Genomic DNA, 18,065 nt, shown 5'->3' on the forward strand with positions numbered 1-18,065 from the left:
CGCTTCCTGTAGTGTATTACAGTCTGTCAGAGTGACTGTGTGGATCATATGAACGTTATAGAGGCTTTTTAAATGAAACAGTAGAAGCCGTATTGCCCCCTGCACCCAGTCAAACTGTCTTCTTCCAATTCATCGGTTCCATTTTGAGGTCACATTTTGTGAAATGGTGAAAGGCTTTTAGGTTGTGACTGACTTTTTGTAAAGCGTCTTTGTTTATCTGCTCACCCCTGTTCATCCTCTTGTTTCCAACTCTGTTTCATCTTTTTTGTTCTCTTTATTTTCCTTCCATAGGAGGCCATATTAATAACCCTGTCATCATTACGGCCAAAAATCGCCACCTCTGACCACAACAAAAGATGACCGCAAGAATTGACATCACCACATGCATGAAGCTACATGCAAACCAAATGCTGGGCTGTCCATCAGACTGACCAAAAGAGAAGATCTTGCATCAGTATGGGTGGAGGACACGAACTCTTAAGTGTGCGCTAACATACGTGAATCGCATATTGGGACACAGCCTGTGCAGACTTGTGCAGCCTGCTCAGTGTTTGGCCATGTACACCTGCAAAAACTGATTAGATTAAGATAAAAAAAAAAGAAGGCCAAGAATTTGTTTTCTCAAACATATATAATGTTTTTAAGACACATTATGTACAGAACATTCATAAAGAGTGACGAGCACAAGAACACAATCAAAAGTGATGTCAAAGTTACAGTCAGAATATTAATAATCATATTAGTCATATTACATTCTTCACATCGTTCCTGTCTCTCAGGCCCTGTCCAGAATGAATCCCTGCTCCCTCCTGTCCTGGACATTAGCACAAGCGTCAGAACTCTCAGGAATAACGGACACCGACACGGTCAGGGTCAACTCATCGAGTAGTTATCAGATGGGAAAACATACTACAAAAGCCATCGTGTTGAGCGATATATTGTTTGTTAATATGCTAATGAGCCCTCTAACCAATCACAGTGCTTTTAATGTGTGCTCTGAGCGTCCTAACCAATCACAGCTCCAGATGATTGTTAGGATGGTCAAAATAACGCAGGCTGTAACTCTGTTATATTACTGACTCATAAGTGTGTTTCTAGCATATAGCAAACTGTCACAAGGTCATCATAATACTGGTATTTTGTCTATATCGTGCAGCCCTACATGGCAAGTGAGGTCATTATCATTTTGAGACTTTTGCATTAATATTATACATTTATTTAACTTCTAGACACGGCAGATTATTTTGCTTATTTCATGCATTATTTCTTAAAACAAGCGAAATGATCTGCCAACAGAATAAGACTGTTTCTTTGGATAACATTACTTAAGAAAACTAGTAAAAACATTAGAAATAAGCGAAATAATCGGATATTGAAACAACTGTATGATAGTAGACATTCACACCCATTTCAAGATGTTTACTATGACCCCACAGGTTAGACTTTGTTCAAATCTCTGCACAATTGAATGGTAAAGATATAAACAAAGTCATTCAGAGTGGTTTGGCGTGAAACGCTCTGCTAGATAAACTGACCGATTTCAGAACTGTTCACAGTGGTGGTGACACAGTTCACAGTGGTGGAGAAACCTGTCTGGGTCTGGCAAAACAGTTCCCAAAGAAAACCTTTTTCCACTTTTTTTACCATCAACATGCCATATGAAACTACAAACCTAAGACTCGTGTAGGTTCTCTGGTGGTTCTGGAAAATGTTGTAGTCATGGTGACCCCTGGTTCCCATCACCACCACTGTACAGACGTCTGGACCATTTCTCACCAACTCTGAATTAATTATGCAGAGATTGTGAACCATCTGCGGAATTCGACTTTAAGATGTTCGGGAGGAAGGGTGCAGGGTCATTTTGGACAAAGCCACTTTGTACATGCCTGGGGCGTCGGGATGCAGCATACTGAACTGGAATTTAGCTTTTTCGGTTAATTATTTAGCTTTTACTGACATGCCAGTATTCTCGTTCCTGATGCCCGGCTCCTGAGGCTCCTACATCCCAGGTGTCTCAGGCCAACATCACAATCCCAGTGTTTATTCTGAACGGGTCTTTGAGGTGCTTAAAGCAATAATTCGGCAAAAAAAACCAAACCAAAAAACGAAACAAATGTACACAACTTTCCCATTTTCCCCAAATGTAGTAACACAAGGCATATTTGGTCTGTTTTTAACAGATAACAGTGTCAGAAACCACAGAAATCTTTGTTTGAGATAACGACTACATATGGTTTGAGGCATGCAGTTAGCACGATGCTAATTGGTGAACAAATCCGTTATTGCGTTAAATAAAGAAGCAAACTTGTCGACTCCGTTTGGGAGAAGAGGAAAAGGTGTACGCTTGATTTCAAACTGTCGCTTTAAGCTGGTTCAAATCTTATGAAGGTTTTACTCACCCGCCGGAAGAGTTAACTGATCATGGATGTAATGGGAGATAGAGGAAACATTCAGAGTAAAAACTGAGGTCAAAAACCTCCTCCCATCAAAACACTGTCAGGAATAAAACCGTCCACTCACAGCATGCCAAGAGCATTTTTGTATAAAGTCATGTGAGCAGCGAGAAAGCTTCAAGCAAGTAACGGCATAATGACATTTATAGATCTATATATATTTAAATATCTATGTATATGGATGTGTGTGTGTGTGTGTGTGTCTGTGTCTAACGATCAGGGCAAGTGCACAAAGGCCCTGTACTAAACTATAAGGACGTCATACTAAATGTGCTGGCAGTTACAGCCTTTGGAACTCGGATTTCACAAGGAAACATCACTGTAACTGCCGGTCAACACAAACAGAGTTTAAGGCTTTTACACATTTCGACAGTTCGTCTGGCTATTGTCTGAATCACCATCCCTTTCCACACTTTTGGCTTTCGTTTGGATGTTCAGTTCCTTCGTTTCCGTAGGCCGATCTGGACGTAACGTCCTGGACAGTCTGGGCACAGCATATTGGCTTGGTTGAGAGAATGAAGACTCAAGTCCAGAAGGCCAGCTTGAGGGGGATTCTAGATTCTTGATTACACCTCAGTGTTCTACCTGGGAGAAGTGGTGGGGGGGCAGTGACCGCGTGTCGTCGCTGTCGTAACAAAACCTCATCTCTAAAATGGAACCCGAACGACTTATCGATTAGCTGATAATATCGGTCAATGCTGCAGTTTTATCGGTATTGACAACATAATGCGTCAAACTTTTTTGGCTTGGCTGCACCATCGGCGGGATTTGAACTCGCAATCTACCGATAATACAGTACAAAAGTCCATCACGATTGCAATAATAAAAGCCAATTTCGGAATTCTTTGCCAATACCGGAAAGACATTCCCCCAGTTCTAGCCCCACCCCCAGTGTTAAAATATTTACACTATTGAAGAAATGACCATTCCGAACTGACAATCAGTCAGCAAAGAGCTGTTGAACTAATGTTGTCACAGTATAAAATTACAAAGCTCAAATATAAATGTAAAATTTCTTTTACACAATTAGAATTTTAGCGTTTATTTAGCGGTCAGCTTAAAACTGGAGTCAGCACTGGCCACAAAAACGCTCGTGTCGGTAAGGCCCTACTCTGAAAAACACATCCGTAACTTTAATGTAAACTGATGTAATTCCAAATAATTTTGGAACATTTTTATCGGTCAGTTTATCATAAGATGTTCATTTAAATGGCAGCTGGCGTGGGGAAAAAAAATGAAGTTGCGAGGTTTTGATAGGACAGTGATGATTATTTAAACAGAGGGACTGCAACACAGAGTCCGGCTTCGAACCCGGTGCTGCCTGGACACTGGACACGCTGGTACGTACAAACCGTGCACCACTGCAATGGGCCGGTTGATTTAGCCTAAAAGCACTAATGATCGAAGATCATCAACATATGATCGAAAGCCAGCGTCTCTAGGAGGTAAGATGACCTTAAGGTGTCCGTGCTTTTGGGAAGCTGTTGTGTCGAAGAATGGCACTAGTGTGTTGGGAAAAGCTCGCAAGTGCGGTTTTCCCATAAGTCCACAAGAGGTGCTTTTCATTGGAGTAATGTTATCTTCTACGGGGAGGACTACGATGTTATTTCTAGCCTTTTTTTTATTTTACAGTTAAGGGCTTTTTTTAAAACATTATAAAGGCTTAAAAATATCATTTTTCAGTAACATTTCACCTTACAAAAAAAATAGTGCTCAGCACGGATTCGCCGATTATTGCAAAGTTCTTAACATCTCATAAAATCTTAAGCATAATTTACTTCTTTCATCTGATAAACAAAAAATGGGAATACCTGCCAGCCTTTAAGACGGCCAAACTGTATAATACTTTATCATGTTTGTACCAAAAAAGCAACTCGCACAGGGTTCGTTTCAGTTGTGAGGGAGAAGTGAAGTCTCAAATGAAGGAATTACAAAGTGAGAGCTTTGATTGTTCGGCTTGGCTAGTTCTGTAAATTCTTCACGGTTCTTGCACAGCTCACTGTTTTATTACCTACGATAAAAACGCAGGAGTGTAAAGGTTTTTTCTGAAGATTTCTTCCCTCAGATTTCCATTTTAGCCAGCTCCTTTCGCAATCCCCCACATTTCTGATGCCATGTTAGCTAGCTAGCTATGGAAAGCTGGCAGCCAGTTTGGATCATTTTCTTCACGATTCTTGCACAGCGTTCAGTTTTATTAACAACGATAAAAATGCCAGAGTGTAAAGGTTTTTTCTGAAGATTTCATACTTCATATTTCTGTTTTAGCCAGCTATTATTAATGCCCCACTTTTTGGGCTCCACTTTAGCTTGCTAGCTTGCCAGCTAGCTATGTGGAGATGGCAGCCAATTTGGATCAATTTCTTCACGATTCTTGCACAGTTCACCGTTTTATTAACAACAATAAAAATGCGAGAGTGTAAATGTTTTTCCGAAGATTTCTTACTTCAGATTTCCGTTTTAGCCAGCTCCTTTCGCAATCCCCCAATTTTCCGATGCCACGTTAGCTAGCTAGCTATGTGAAGCTGGCAGCCAATTTGGACCATTTTCTTTGCGATTCTTACACACAGCTCACTGTTTTATTACCTATGATAAAAATTCAAAAGTGTAAAGGTCTTTTCTGAAGATTTCTTACCTCAGATTAACGTTTGAGCCAGCTCCTTTCTTAAAACCCCACTTTTGAGGCTCCTCTTTACGTAAAGCCGGCAGCCATTCTGGATCATTTTAGCAAGTAATCTACATGAACTAGGCAGCCGTTTTGGATTAATCTCACTTTAGGCTCAATGTGTGACAGGAGAAAGTCATTTTGGCTCAATCTCAACAGCCCAGAGGGATGAAACTGGTGTAGTTTCTCCTGAGGCTGAGGTTAGCCACATGCTAGCTGTATTGAATCAGGTTCTTGTTGGGCTAACAGAAGGGCTGGCCACCACGTTGGGCTGATTTCTCACCAGGCGGGGTGTGTGAAAGTGATGTTGTAGAGTTTGGCCCAGCGAGAGAACACCTGTTTCTCGGTGATGAAACGATGGTGGTTTCCTCTGCGACCCTTCTCGTTCTGCAGGTACGTCATGCATTCGTCCGGCCCTCTGGGTTTGTAGTAGTGATATGGCATCCGCTTGGGCTGAGGGTGCCTCCTACAGCACAAATATTCACCCATCACACTCTAGCACACACTCTTTTAACTTCAGAGGGGTCTCTGGGAGTCTGTATTGTTTATTTCCATTTGTATTCAGTCATGTTCAGCTAATGTTACAATATCAAGCTCTACAGAACCATATACGACGCATTTTCCATCAATCTGAAGAACTACTTCACCATGCAATAGGCCCCGTAAGCATGAAATGGTTCTATGTAGAACCATTGCCTTTACTAAAGGACCCTTGAAGAACCATCTTTTAGTTTAAGCATCTATATAAAGGATCTAATGAAGACTTTAGCACCATGAGCCCGAATGCAACGGCCACCCCTGCATTTTTACATCTTAAGATTCATCTCGTTTTAGTAACTTGCTCAGTACTGACTTATTCAGCCATCAGAGTCCTGCATTTAACTCGGTGGTGTAGTCTCTTCATTACTGAAGTCTCCGATTCCTCAGAGAGGAAGAAACTGACTTACCCACAGTAGTTTGGAGGCACCATCCCGTAAACCGTGATGTTATCACATATCTCGATGGCGATCACCATGGTGAACCAGCCGGTGCTCAGCCATGACTTAGACTTCTGTCTGAGAATGCAGAAGAAAAAAAATGCATCACAAAATTGGCATCTTAATTATCTCAATAAAGTATGCAAAAACCGACGAGCAAAAGTTCTTGTCCAAGCCACTAGTATGAAAAAGTTGGAGAAGGGGGTTGCTTATTCCTGACAGTGTAGGACACAGTTAGCTATGGACAGAGTTTTGCCTTCAAAATTTCTTTTGCTGCTGTTTTTAGTTATGCAACATACACTGCATTGCCAAAAGTTTTCACTCACCCATCCAAATAATTGAATTCAGGTGTTCCTATCACTTCCATGGCCACAGGTGTATAAAGCCTAGGCCTGCAGACTGCTTCTACAGACATTAGTGAAAGAATGGGTCGCTCTCAGGAGCTCAGTGAATTCCAGCGTGGTACCGTGATCAGACGCCACCTGTGCAACAAGTCCAGTCGTGAAATTTCCTCACTACTAAATATTCCGCAGTCAACTGTCAGTGGTATTATAACAAAGTGGAAGCGATTGGGAACGACAGCAACTCAGCCACGAAGTGGTCAGCGGATGCTGAGGGGCATAGTGCACAGAGGTCACCAACTTTCTGCAGAGTCAATCACTACAGACCTCCAAACTTCATGTGGCCTTCAGATCACCTCAAGAACAGCGTAGAGAGCTTCATGGAATGGGTTTCCATGGCCGAGCAGCTGCATTCAAGCCTTATATCACCAACTGCAAGGCAAAACATGGAATGCAGTAGTGTAAAGCGCCACCACTGGACTCTAGAGCAGTGGAGACGTGTTCTCTGGAGTGACCAATCACGCTTCTCCATCTGGCAATCCGATGGACGAGTCTGGGCTTGGCGGTTGCCTGACTGCATTGTGCCAAGTGTAAAGTTTGGTGGAGGGGGGATTATGGTGTGGGGTTGTTTTTCAGGAGTTGGGCTCGGCCCCTTAGATCCAGTGAAAGGAACTCTTAATGCTTCAGCACCAAGAGATTTTGGACAATTTGTCCTCACAACTTTGTGGGAACAGTTTGGAGACCGCCCCTTCCTGTTCCAACATGACTGTGCTCCAGTGCACAAAGCAGGTCCATAAAGACATGGATGAGCCAGTTTGGTGTGGAAGAACTTTACTGGCCTGCACAGAGTCCTGACCTCAACCCAATAGAACACTTTTCTGGAAGAACGGTCAAAAGTTCCCATAAACACACTTCTAAACCTTGTGGAAAACCTTCCCAAAAGAGTTGAACTGTTATAGCTGCAAAGGGTGGGCCGACATCATATTAAACAATATGGATTAAGAATGGGATGTCACTCAAGTTCATATACGCATGAAGGCAGAAAGGCAAATATAGTGTAAAAATATAGTGTACATTAGTCCATGTTTATAGATCCCATACTAAAGATCCTATATTGCTAATTACTGTTTCATTGTCAGGAATTAATATGTAAAATTATTCAGGCCACGAATTACATTCAGATCACAAATGAACAGACTGGAGCCAAGAATTACTATATTGAGGCCACAAATGACTATATTTGGCCCATGATTTACTTTACTGAATTACTATATTGAATCCAAGAGTTATTACACTGAGGCCACAATTTACTTTATGGAAGCCATGAATTATTAATATACTACATTTGGGCCACAGTTTACTTTACTGTGACCATGAATTACTAAATTGAGGCTACAATTTACTTTTTGAAGCCATGAATTACTATATGAGCCCACAAATTATATTGAGGTCACACATGCATAGAAAACAACAGTCCCTGTCAGGATCCAAAAGGGCACATGTAAGCACAAGTGTTAGCTTATTAGCTCAAGCAGACAGACAGCCTCCTTTACTCATCCAGCACAGAAACTTGTTTAATCCAGCAGTGAATTAAAGGCTTCTCTACTTTTAAATGATAACTGTTTTTAAATGTACTCCTCTAAGTGGCAAAACCTCTGTGAATTTTTTTCTATCTTTAGCCTGCCAACAACGCCACTGCTATCACCTCAGAAAGAAAGCTAAAACAGTAAGAGGTCCTCCTTCTCCTTGCAGTTAATAAAAAAATCTGTTGATTTACTTCAATATTCTGTAACTGAATATGAAAATTAGTCAGAATCCACAGTTTGTGGCAAATGTGGAATGTTTTTGGCATTCACTTCGTACAATGCTATTTCCTGTTGTTAGCTACAGGACGTTAGCTTTGCTGCTCCAAGGCAAAAGAAAAAAGCTCTCCAGACACCAAACCCGTCTGGACTGGTCAGCTACATCTGTGGTAAGGAGAAAGCTATTCGGTTAGCATCTAAATACATTTGTTCCCCTCAAATATCACCTTAAAATGTCATGTAATGAAATGAGTAGGTGTAAAGTCCATTCATGGTGGAGGGGTACATGTAGGGTGGCGTTAGGCAAAATAGACCAACATTTTTATTCAGATTTACCTCCTATATTTACCTCCATCAGCCTTCAGGAGACGTGTAGGTTGACTGGTGGTTTTGGATGGTAAATTAAGTCTGTAAGTTTCTCTACAGTGAACCATTTCACCTCAAAAACTCAGATTGACATTGTTTACATCTCAACCAATGAATTATGTGATTTTTTTTAAATCTGTGCACAAAAAGGGAGACAAGCAGACCAGCTAGGACTTGCTGAACCAGCCATTCACGGTCAAGGTCCGTCTGTACCTGTCTCGGCCGGTCTCCTTCTGAAAGAGCGCGTCGAACTTGTGCATTTTGCCCGGGGAGATGGTGAAGGTGGACACGTTGCTGTAGGTCATGCTGACCCGTTGGATCAGCCGGTACAGTGTTCCTTTGGCGTCTCGTCCGATCTTGGTGGGCGGGCCCCAGAAGATGACGGACAGGTTCTCCGAGCGGTTGAGGAATTCCTGCGGCTTGCGGATGACCCGGAACACGCTGGAGTGGGCGACGACACGCAGGCTGGTCCGGTTCCCCACATCTGTCTCGAACCCGGAGGTCGGGGCGTCGTTCATGCGGATGACACACTCGAAGCGGTCAATTTCCTCTCCGGCGTGGGTGCCCAGGACGTGGCTGGAGCTCATCACCAGCGCACACTGGTGACAGCGCAGGTTCATGCTCTGTCACATGCAAAGAAATTACAAGAAGAATCTTTAGCAGAGTCATCAGAGTACAGAGTAATGTTTAACATATATATGAATGCTGTATTACACCAGAGTTGGGTGGTATAGCGCTAATAACAATTATAAAGGGTATTTAAAAATGATGACGATATTTCAAATGAATGATTTTCTCTCTCAGACTTTAGGTTTTATCCTCTACACGCATGCCAGCAGAGCAGCAGCCAGTCAGAATCAGTCCTGTGTGTCTCTGGGTCTGTAGCTGCTTAATTAATTTTATTTAGCTTAATTAATTTAATTAATTTATGGCGTTTGGCTGACGCTCTAATCCAGAGCGACTTACAACTGGATCATTTTACACAGGGAGGCCAAGGTGGTGTTAGGAGTCTTGCCCAAGGACTCTTACTGGTATAGTGTAGGGTGTTTACCCAGGTGGCGGACTGAACCCCAGTCTACAGCGTAGAAGGCAGAGGTGTTAACCACTACACTAACCAACCACTATAGCCCATCCAAACACCACAGAACAGGCTTAATTTCACTTTTCTGTCTCTTCAACACCAGTCGCTTGAATTTACTCCCTCCTTCAGATTTGCATTATTATCATCAATCATTGTGTCTTGTGCCAAAATCCAACATGTGCTGTGATGAGCAGAGCTGTTGTAACTGGATCACTCAGGATGGATGTTAGGCTAATGTTTGGCATGAACAGCCATGGACTTTTCTGCAGCAAAATGAGTCAAAACCTCTTATTTATCCCCCCAAAAAAACCCTGTTCAATGGAATGTTGAAACTTTAATAGCATTAATGTGGCAACTTGTACTTTTAAAGAATGACTTCGTAAAGTGGATTCAAAAAGGCTGCTGCGTTTCAGTTTTTCTGTCATGGCCACCATTTTTGGGAACATTCTGGACCAAAAAAAAATCTGATCATCAGTCGAAGGTGTGAAGCTCAGCTGCATCTTGGTTATGAAGCGAGGCGATGATCCGAAGCACCTCTGAACGGTTCAAAAGGAACAAAATTAAGGTTTTGGAGTGGCCTACCCTGAAGACAAAGAAACACAGAATCCATTGCGTTTTAAGTCTTTGCTGGTTCCTGATGGTTTTGTAAGGTGTTTTTTTGTTTTCTTTAATGGGTTGATATCATAAGGTAAAGTATCCAGTTGGTTTCACAGGTGAACAGTGGCTGATTCTAAACGCATTCAGTGGTTTTCTAATGGGTTCTTAAGGTGTTCTGCAGGAAACTATTGGTTTACACTTAGTTTCCATTTAGCCAATTCCCATTAGAAAGCAAAACTATTAGATCTGAATCCAACTGGATTCTAATGGTCCTTTTTCAACAGGGTAGTCCTGACCTAAATGTCATCGAGACGCTCTGGCAGGATATATATGTATATGGGTGTTCATGCTTGGAAGCATCTCAATGTGGCTGAATTGAAGCAGTTCTGCAAAGAAAACAGGGCCAAGAATCCCCCCACGTTAATATGAAAGACTGATCTCCAGGAAAAGGAAATGCTTGGTTGCAGAGGCAAATACTTTCTCACATGGGTGATACAGGTGTTGCAAATGATGTCTGCAATATAGGTGTGTACATACGATATGGGTGTCTGCAAATTCACTCTGGGATCAATAAAGTATTGTGATTCTGATCGATTTTCCTTCAATAAACGAAGCGATCATTCAAAAACTTGTCTTTTGCGTAAAAATAGAAGACATCAGGGTGGGGTGCGAATACTTTTTCACAGCATGGTATGAAAAGATGTGCGTAAATAAATTCCACGTCTGTAATCTGAGGCCCGGCTTTGTCCTCAGCGCCTCCCTGAGCCTTCGCCCCGTGACCGATTAGCGCTACCTTGTTGCCGAAGACAGGGGTGTAGCCTTCTTTGCCAGCCCATTTCTTCAGGTTTGTGGTTTTGTAGGCTTCGTGGAACGGCCCTCCTTTAAAAGACCCGTACAGGTCATTACCAGTGTTGGAGCTGTAAAGAATGAGGAGGGTTGTGATGATGAAGACCGCCCCAAAGATCGCCATCCGCTGGCTGTGGTGCCCCTGTGAGTCAGGAAAAAGAAACCGTAAGGAGAGGTATAAGTAAGGTAAACCGGAAACCTCTACCTTACCACTTACTGTGCACTTTAACAGAAAGCCCTGCCTCATAGTTCCACCCTCTGTCCACTTTATGAGCTCGACTTACCTTATAAGTGTGCTATTACAGACTGTATCATTCATCACTGGTCAGATTCTGACTACAGGACCACTGTTGTCCAGATATTACTAACAGCATAGCAGTGACACTTTCATGTTAGTGTGTTTGATGTTGATACAGGAGCAGTGTTGCTGGGGGTTTTGCACACACCAATGTCACTACTAGGTTGAGATATCTACTCTTTGGTCAGAAACTGACTAGAGGATGGCCAATAGCTATCTGCTGCAACAGATGAGCTACAGTGATCATTTTGCAAAGTGAATGATAAACAGAGTACCCACAGGTCATTATAAAGCTGTGTTTAGCCTAGTCTATGCAAAGGGGAGCTATTATCTAATATACATGCAGTTGCAAATTGCATTTGTACAAAATGAAATACAATGTTTGCAGTTACAAATTGTGTGTATGCGAAGTAAAACTGAGTGTGAATGGTTCTGGTTAAGCAGGTCTAGGCTGAACTGCTAACAGTTAACAGGATACTCCAATAACATTGAGAATTGGTCTTTCACTGAAAAACAGCAGCACACAAAGCAAAGAATATGCCAAATGTTGCCAGCTAGTCCCAAGCATGTGGGGAGTGAATGTACACCACTGTTAGCTTGAGGCTGACATAATGCTGAAATCCCCATCGAAGTGCAAAGTCTTGGTGGTGGCAAGAAAACTCAGACAATTCTATGCATTTCTATGTGTTCTCAAAGGTTTCCCTTTTCATTTTAAGCATGTAGGCATCTTCAAAAGTATGTGCATTCCTGATTTAATCGATAGTGACAGTTGTAGCTTCGCATTACTGACTATTCTTTGCGCCACAGCGCTTTTGAGAAGCCAAGCCCTGGCTGGAGTTTTTGCTTTTCTTTCTAAAATCACAAGAAAACAAAACCTTCTCTCACCTTTTCCACCAACCGCAGCCCCATTCTCTTGCTTCCGATCCACTATCACATGATGTAGACTTTATGCCTGAAGGTGAGAGAAACAAAGTGTTCTACAAATCAACCGTGTGGCTTTTTAAACGGGTGGTTTGGTGTAAAACCGAATGAATTTCCCCTTTTACCCCAGTTGTTGATCAGCCGAGACATGTTTTAGTCCATATTTTGCTTCTTTGGTTTATAACTGCAGCCACGACGCTAACGTTGCTAACAAGCACTAGAACTCAATAGTCACCCTAAAAGCACAAATCGTCTCTGTAAAAACACAACCCCAAGCATCTTTCAGCCAGCTCAAGCATCCTGATATGGTTTAGTGCGCTTCACGGCTTACTGTGAGCTAGAAAAATACACAGAACTTTGCTAAAGCAGCCGTTATTTGGACACCACCAACCGCTGAAGCTCATAATTCAGGGCTGATCTTGGATCAGATTCCTGTATACAAAACATGATGGCCGTTGGTTTAGATTCCTCTATATTTGCGACTGTTGTTGTGACAAAAGCTGATTCTAGATCAGCTTTTTACCACCTGAAGTGTAAACTGTAAATAAACTGATAAAAATGTACTATTAACTTTAAAAATATATACACTTTTATATGACATTATAAAGTCACAACGTATCCTAAACCACACTGCCAAGTCTGTGCAACCTTAGCGAACACCTGGATGCGGTTTGAGCAGGGTTTTCCGCGATGCATTATTACAGAAATTTGGGTGACCATTGAGTTGTGTTAGCTGGCAAAGTTAGCCTTGGTACTCCGTTTCATAACTAAAGAAGCAAAACGTGGACTCCAAACATATTTTGGCCAGTCGACCACACCTGGGCTTAGTGGAAAACTGTGTTCCTTTGATGTTTCACCGAACTATTCCTTTAACTTGAAGCAAGCTGGTAGAATTTTTAAAAACAAACTTGGAAATTTGACTAAAGACAACACGATTCTAGTCTGCTGTGTTAACAGAGACACTAGTGTTGATGGTAGCCATAGCATAAAACCTGTAAACATGCAACTGAGCTCAAATGCTGTGAACTGAACTTGTGAAAGTCGGTGAAAAGCTCTTCAGAATGGGTACAGCGTCACATATCGCGCTGTTCTGGAAGGACTGAATTACTTTCTACTAACTGACTACCACATCTGATGTGATCCAGCAGAGCTTAATCCAATCTGAGCTGGATTAATGTTTGAACCGGCTCAAAGGAAGCAAACAGGCCTTATAACACGGCATAAATCTCGCCATAGGCTGCTTATTTATAGCCCCGTCAGTAACAGCAAAACAAAGCAAGACTGTAATGATATGCTAATACTATTACGCCTAATAATAATGCAGTAAAATGATGGTGATGTTACAATAATTACTACAACTCTAGTAACAACAATATAATATCCTTGTTAAAATAATAACCTATAATAATTGTATGATATTAATGTTATAATCAGATTAACTGCATTTCAAGGCCAAAATAAGCCAAATGAAATGCTAAGCATTCAAATGAGGCCTATTATTTTACATTATTACTGTTATTATAATCCTTCATTTTATTCAGGATATCATGCATGGATTCCTACACTGGTTCAAGGGTTCTTCAGTAAAGGAATAGTTCTGTTTAGACCCATGACCCCATCTCATGATTAAACGGTTCTCTGCATGGTGACATGGTTCTTCAGATTGATTGAGAATGTGGGGTATATGGGGTTCTATGAAGAACCTTTTCGCAAAAGCGTTCTTCTACGCTCACAAGCTTGACATGGTCGCAAGAGAAGAACCCTTTTTGTTGCTATACAGAACCATTTTTCAAAAAAGGTTCTTCATAGAAGCATCTACATCACACTCTCCACCAGCCTGTGGAACCCTTTCACCACGCAAAGAAAGCTTTCATCATGCAAGTGGTTCTTGGAGCGTAGCACCAAAATGGGTTCTGCTACTGCTGCAATGCCAAACTTGAACGCATTCTCCATCAGTCTGAAGAACCATTTGACCATGCAGAGAATCATTCAAGCAAGAAAAGGTTCTCATGGAACCATCCCTATCACTAAAGAACCCCTGAGGAGCCATCATTTTTAAGAGTGTTTACAGCACCAAAGAGGGTTCTGCTATTGCTATGCCTAGCTCTTTTTGGTGCTATATAGAACCACATACAACACAATAACAGTCTGCAGAACCACTGCACCCGGCCAAGAACCATTCAAGCATAAAAAATGGTTCTATAAGGAACTCTAAACAGAACCAATCCTTTACTGAAGAACCCTTGAAGAACCCTGTTTCTCCCGAGAGTAAATAACACTGACAGTAGGTGAAGCTGAGGCCTCGTGCAGCAGGCGGAGCGGGTGGGGGTCCGTCTAACGGGACTGAAGAGCCCGTCTTTCCTCTCTGGTGGGCCTGAGCCGCCCACTGTACCCGGACAAACTGCGCACTTTCCTCAAACGCTCGCAAATGTTCGTGTAAACAGCTGTGAGCAGACCCGTCGCTGCTGTAGCCCCTCCGAGCGGCGTCCATCCACACAAAGCCCACCCGCCCAAAGCCCTACCGCAGACACTAATCTCCTCCATCCAGCTACAGGCAGGACTATTACGCCGCGCCTTCGCGCTTCCACTCACCGATCCGGCGCTGTGCTGTCGTTTCTCTGGCGGATCATCGCCGTTCCTGTGCGGCAGAGCCTCCTCCATCGTCCTGCGGTGGGTTTTCTATTACACGCACCCGTTTTCGTACAAGGCCCGCCTCCCGCGCTGGGATTGGATAGCAGCTCATACAAGCGGGTCCGCCAATCCGACTAGCCAATCCCAGCGCAGAGGGCCGTGCCAGACTGAAAGCCAGTCTTCATGTTGCTGTGAATCGACACGGCTTTCCTGTGGAGTCTGGTTTTTTTAGTTCCTATGGAAACCAAAATGCCGTCACCTAATTATGTAGTCGTGCGTCATTTTGTAGTCCTCCTCATGCCCATATTAGTGACCCCGGGTCCAAGCCCCGTTTCTCTATGGCCAAAATGAATAGGGTTCACGAAAACTCGCCTCTGTCGCCCCCTGTGTCCAATACAAACCCTCAGAACCCGATACGTTTTGTCCTGTGAACATGTTTCCCGCGAACACCACCTCCGAATTACGAGGGCGTTAAAGAGTTGAAATATGAATGTTGCTACATGTGAGCTAAAGCTACTGCGCACCGAATTCACGTCGTTGGACTGGCAGCCACCATAAGCAGGTTATCACCCCCTGATCAGCTGATTTCGGATCTCAGAATATCCTAATTATTATTTTAATGCCGGTAACAGTTTTCATTGTTTTGAGATGCTAAGTCAGCATTCTGAAATGCTAAGTCGTGATTTTGAGATATTACCTCATCGTCTGAGTTACTAAGTCGTTATTTTCAGATATTACCTCATAGTCTGAGTTACTAAGTCGTTATTTTCAGATATTACCTCATAGTCTGAGTTACTAAGTCATTATTTGAGATATTACCTCAGTCTGAGTTACTAAGTCGTTATTTTCAGATATTACCTCATAGTCTGAGTTACTAAGTCATTATTTGAGATATTACCTCATAGTCTGAGTTACTAAGTCATAATTTTCAGATATTACCTCATTAGTCAGGGTTACTAAGGCATCATTTTGAGATTCTTTTTTGTTATTTTGAGATGCTAAGTCATTATTTTGAGATACTACCTCATTATTTTGAGATACTACTCTCATTATTCTGAGAGGCTATGTCCTTATTTTGAAAAACTCACATTATTCTGAGATGCTAAGTCATTGAGATATTGCCTCATTAGTCTGAGTTCTGAGATGCTTCCTCATTAGATAGTACTTTAAAATAATGAATTAGTATCTCATAATAATGACTTAGCATCTCAAAATAACAAAAAAGAATTTTATGACTTTATAATGAAAAGTGTGCCGGATATTTTCTTTTATTTTATGTGATGGGAATTTGCTTCCATAAGTGCCACATGGAAAGCAGGGTTAAAAAAGTATTTGAATTGAATGATGAGATCTGATTGGCTGCTATAGGGCTTGTCTCTCAGCAGAAGCCCCGCCCACAATCCAGTCTCTGAAGTGCAGCAAGCAATGTTAGCCAGCTAGTGGTGAGACATTTTAAGTACATCTCTTAACAATGTGGTGGGGAAATGTCAGTCAAACAGATAAATAACTGTCATGGGTTGTAAAGCAGGCTAGGAAGAAAAACCTAAGGACACAAGGGGCAGTCGTGGGCTGGAGGTTAGGGAACTGGCCCTGTGACCAGAAGGTCGCCGGTTTGATCCCCAGAGCTGACAGCACATGACTGAGGTGTCCTTGAGCAAGACACCTAACCCTCAACTGCTCCCCAGGTGCCGTGGATAGGGCAGCCCACCACTCAGGGCAAGTGTGCTCACTGCCCCCACTGTATGTGGTGTTTTACTTCACGGATGGGTTAAATGCAAAGATGGAATTTCCCTGTTTGTGGGATTAAAATAGTATCACTTAATATTCTTTCAACATTCAGAAAAGATGTATAGCAACTCAACTCATCCTCTTCACTCAGCCTTCCAGATCCCGCCGCCAGGCCGAAGCCTCAACGATCAAGCCAGGCAAAATGGTCATAAAACATCCTTTATTCCATTATTCCAATTCCTTAGAGAGATATCCATGTGCATGTATGTGTCTGTGGATCTGTGGTGGATTCTAATTATTACTTCTATATAGCACCAAAAAGGGTTCTGCTATTGTTATGACATCAAGACTGGGTAACACTTTACTGTAGGGCATAGTTCATGAGCCTACATGACAACTGACATAACCCTACATAAATGTTTATAAATGCTTATTCCAATTGGCAACCTCTGTCATAAAAGCTACTTTAGCCAACTTTGATCAAGTACATCCTTTATAGCAAATGACGTCTGTTGGAATAGGCATTTATAAACATTTATGTAGGTCTATGTCAGTCCTCATGACAAGCTTATGTAGATGTCATGTAGCCTTATTAACCGTGACCTACAGCAAAGTGTTAACCAATACTGTAACGATAGCGGAACCTTTTTTTGGTGCTTTATAGGACCATTTAAGCATGAACCACTGCCTTTACCAGTTCCTGCTAAGGACCTATTTTTGTGCGTGATGCACATTTTCATTCAAATCTTGTTCCACTGTGGCTCCATTAGAACAAACATGGTTCTCCACTGAATAGCCACGTATTAAAGGAGAATTCTACTGACTTCTCAAAACATTTCTGCATATTTGAATCAGTAACATCAACTTTGTGAAATTCTCCAGAGAAGCTTACAGAGTCAGAACTGTTGGCAGTGGTGGTGACAGGAGCCAGACGTCCACCTCTAAAAGCTCCTTCACAGAAAGTTCCCTATAGTTTCACTATAGTTCTGAGGGAAAAAGTGGCCTGAAACATGTTCAGTCTATTTACAGTGGAGAGGTACATGCACATTACAAATAAAAGCTCAAAAGACACGTGTAGGTTCACTGCGAGGCAGCTGCTAATATGAGCTACTACTACTAGCAGACTATTCTTAGCACAAGTGGCGGAATTTATCCGAAAACAGGTGGGGAAAAAAAAACTTTTCTCCAGTATAGGTGGGGTTTCACTGGAGCGCCAACACCAACACTGTTAAATGCTTAGTCGCAAATGAGATTAAACAGAGATGCTGTGTTAACCTGCAGGGCTCTGACTATTTTAAGCCTGCCTGAAGGAAACAACAACAACAACAACAACAACAACAAAAAAAACCAAAAAAAAACACG

At 42.2% G+C, this 18,065-nt stretch overlaps 2 protein-coding genes across 2 annotated transcripts in view; one reads left to right on the plus strand and one right to left on the minus strand.

Moving 5' to 3' along the window:
• spout1 (SPOUT domain containing methyltransferase 1) overlaps positions 1-2,079 on the plus strand; it is a 15,249-nt gene extending 13,170 nt beyond the window's left edge. The window contains exon 12 of the mRNA XM_017725221.2: positions 292-2,079. Within this exon, the coding sequence (XP_017580710.1) occupies positions 292-360 (69 nt within the window). The 3' untranslated portion in view covers positions 361-2,079. The remainder of the gene's footprint in view (positions 1-291) is intronic.
• st6galnac6 (ST6 (alpha-N-acetyl-neuraminyl-2,3-beta-galactosyl-1,3)-N-acetylgalactosaminide alpha-2,6-sialyltransferase 6) lies at positions 613-15,082 on the minus strand. The gene is made up of 6 exons (XM_017725225.2): positions 14,937-15,082; positions 12,309-12,375; positions 11,073-11,267; positions 8,815-9,224; positions 6,063-6,170; positions 613-5,581 (listed from the first exon to the last, which is right to left on the minus strand). Exons 2-6 carry the CDS (start codon positions 12,330-12,332, stop codon positions 5,395-5,397), a joined length of 924 nt encoding a protein of 307 aa, XP_017580714.1. The 5' UTR covers positions 12,333-12,375; positions 14,937-15,082; the 3' UTR covers positions 613-5,394.
• Positions 15,083-18,065: the final 2,983 nt, after the last annotated feature.

Source organism: Pygocentrus nattereri, chromosome 16 (assembly GCF_015220715.1).
Source record: "Pygocentrus nattereri isolate fPygNat1 chromosome 16, fPygNat1.pri, whole genome shotgun sequence".
Lineage (NCBI taxonomy): Eukaryota > Metazoa > Chordata > Actinopteri > Characiformes > Serrasalmidae > Pygocentrus > Pygocentrus nattereri.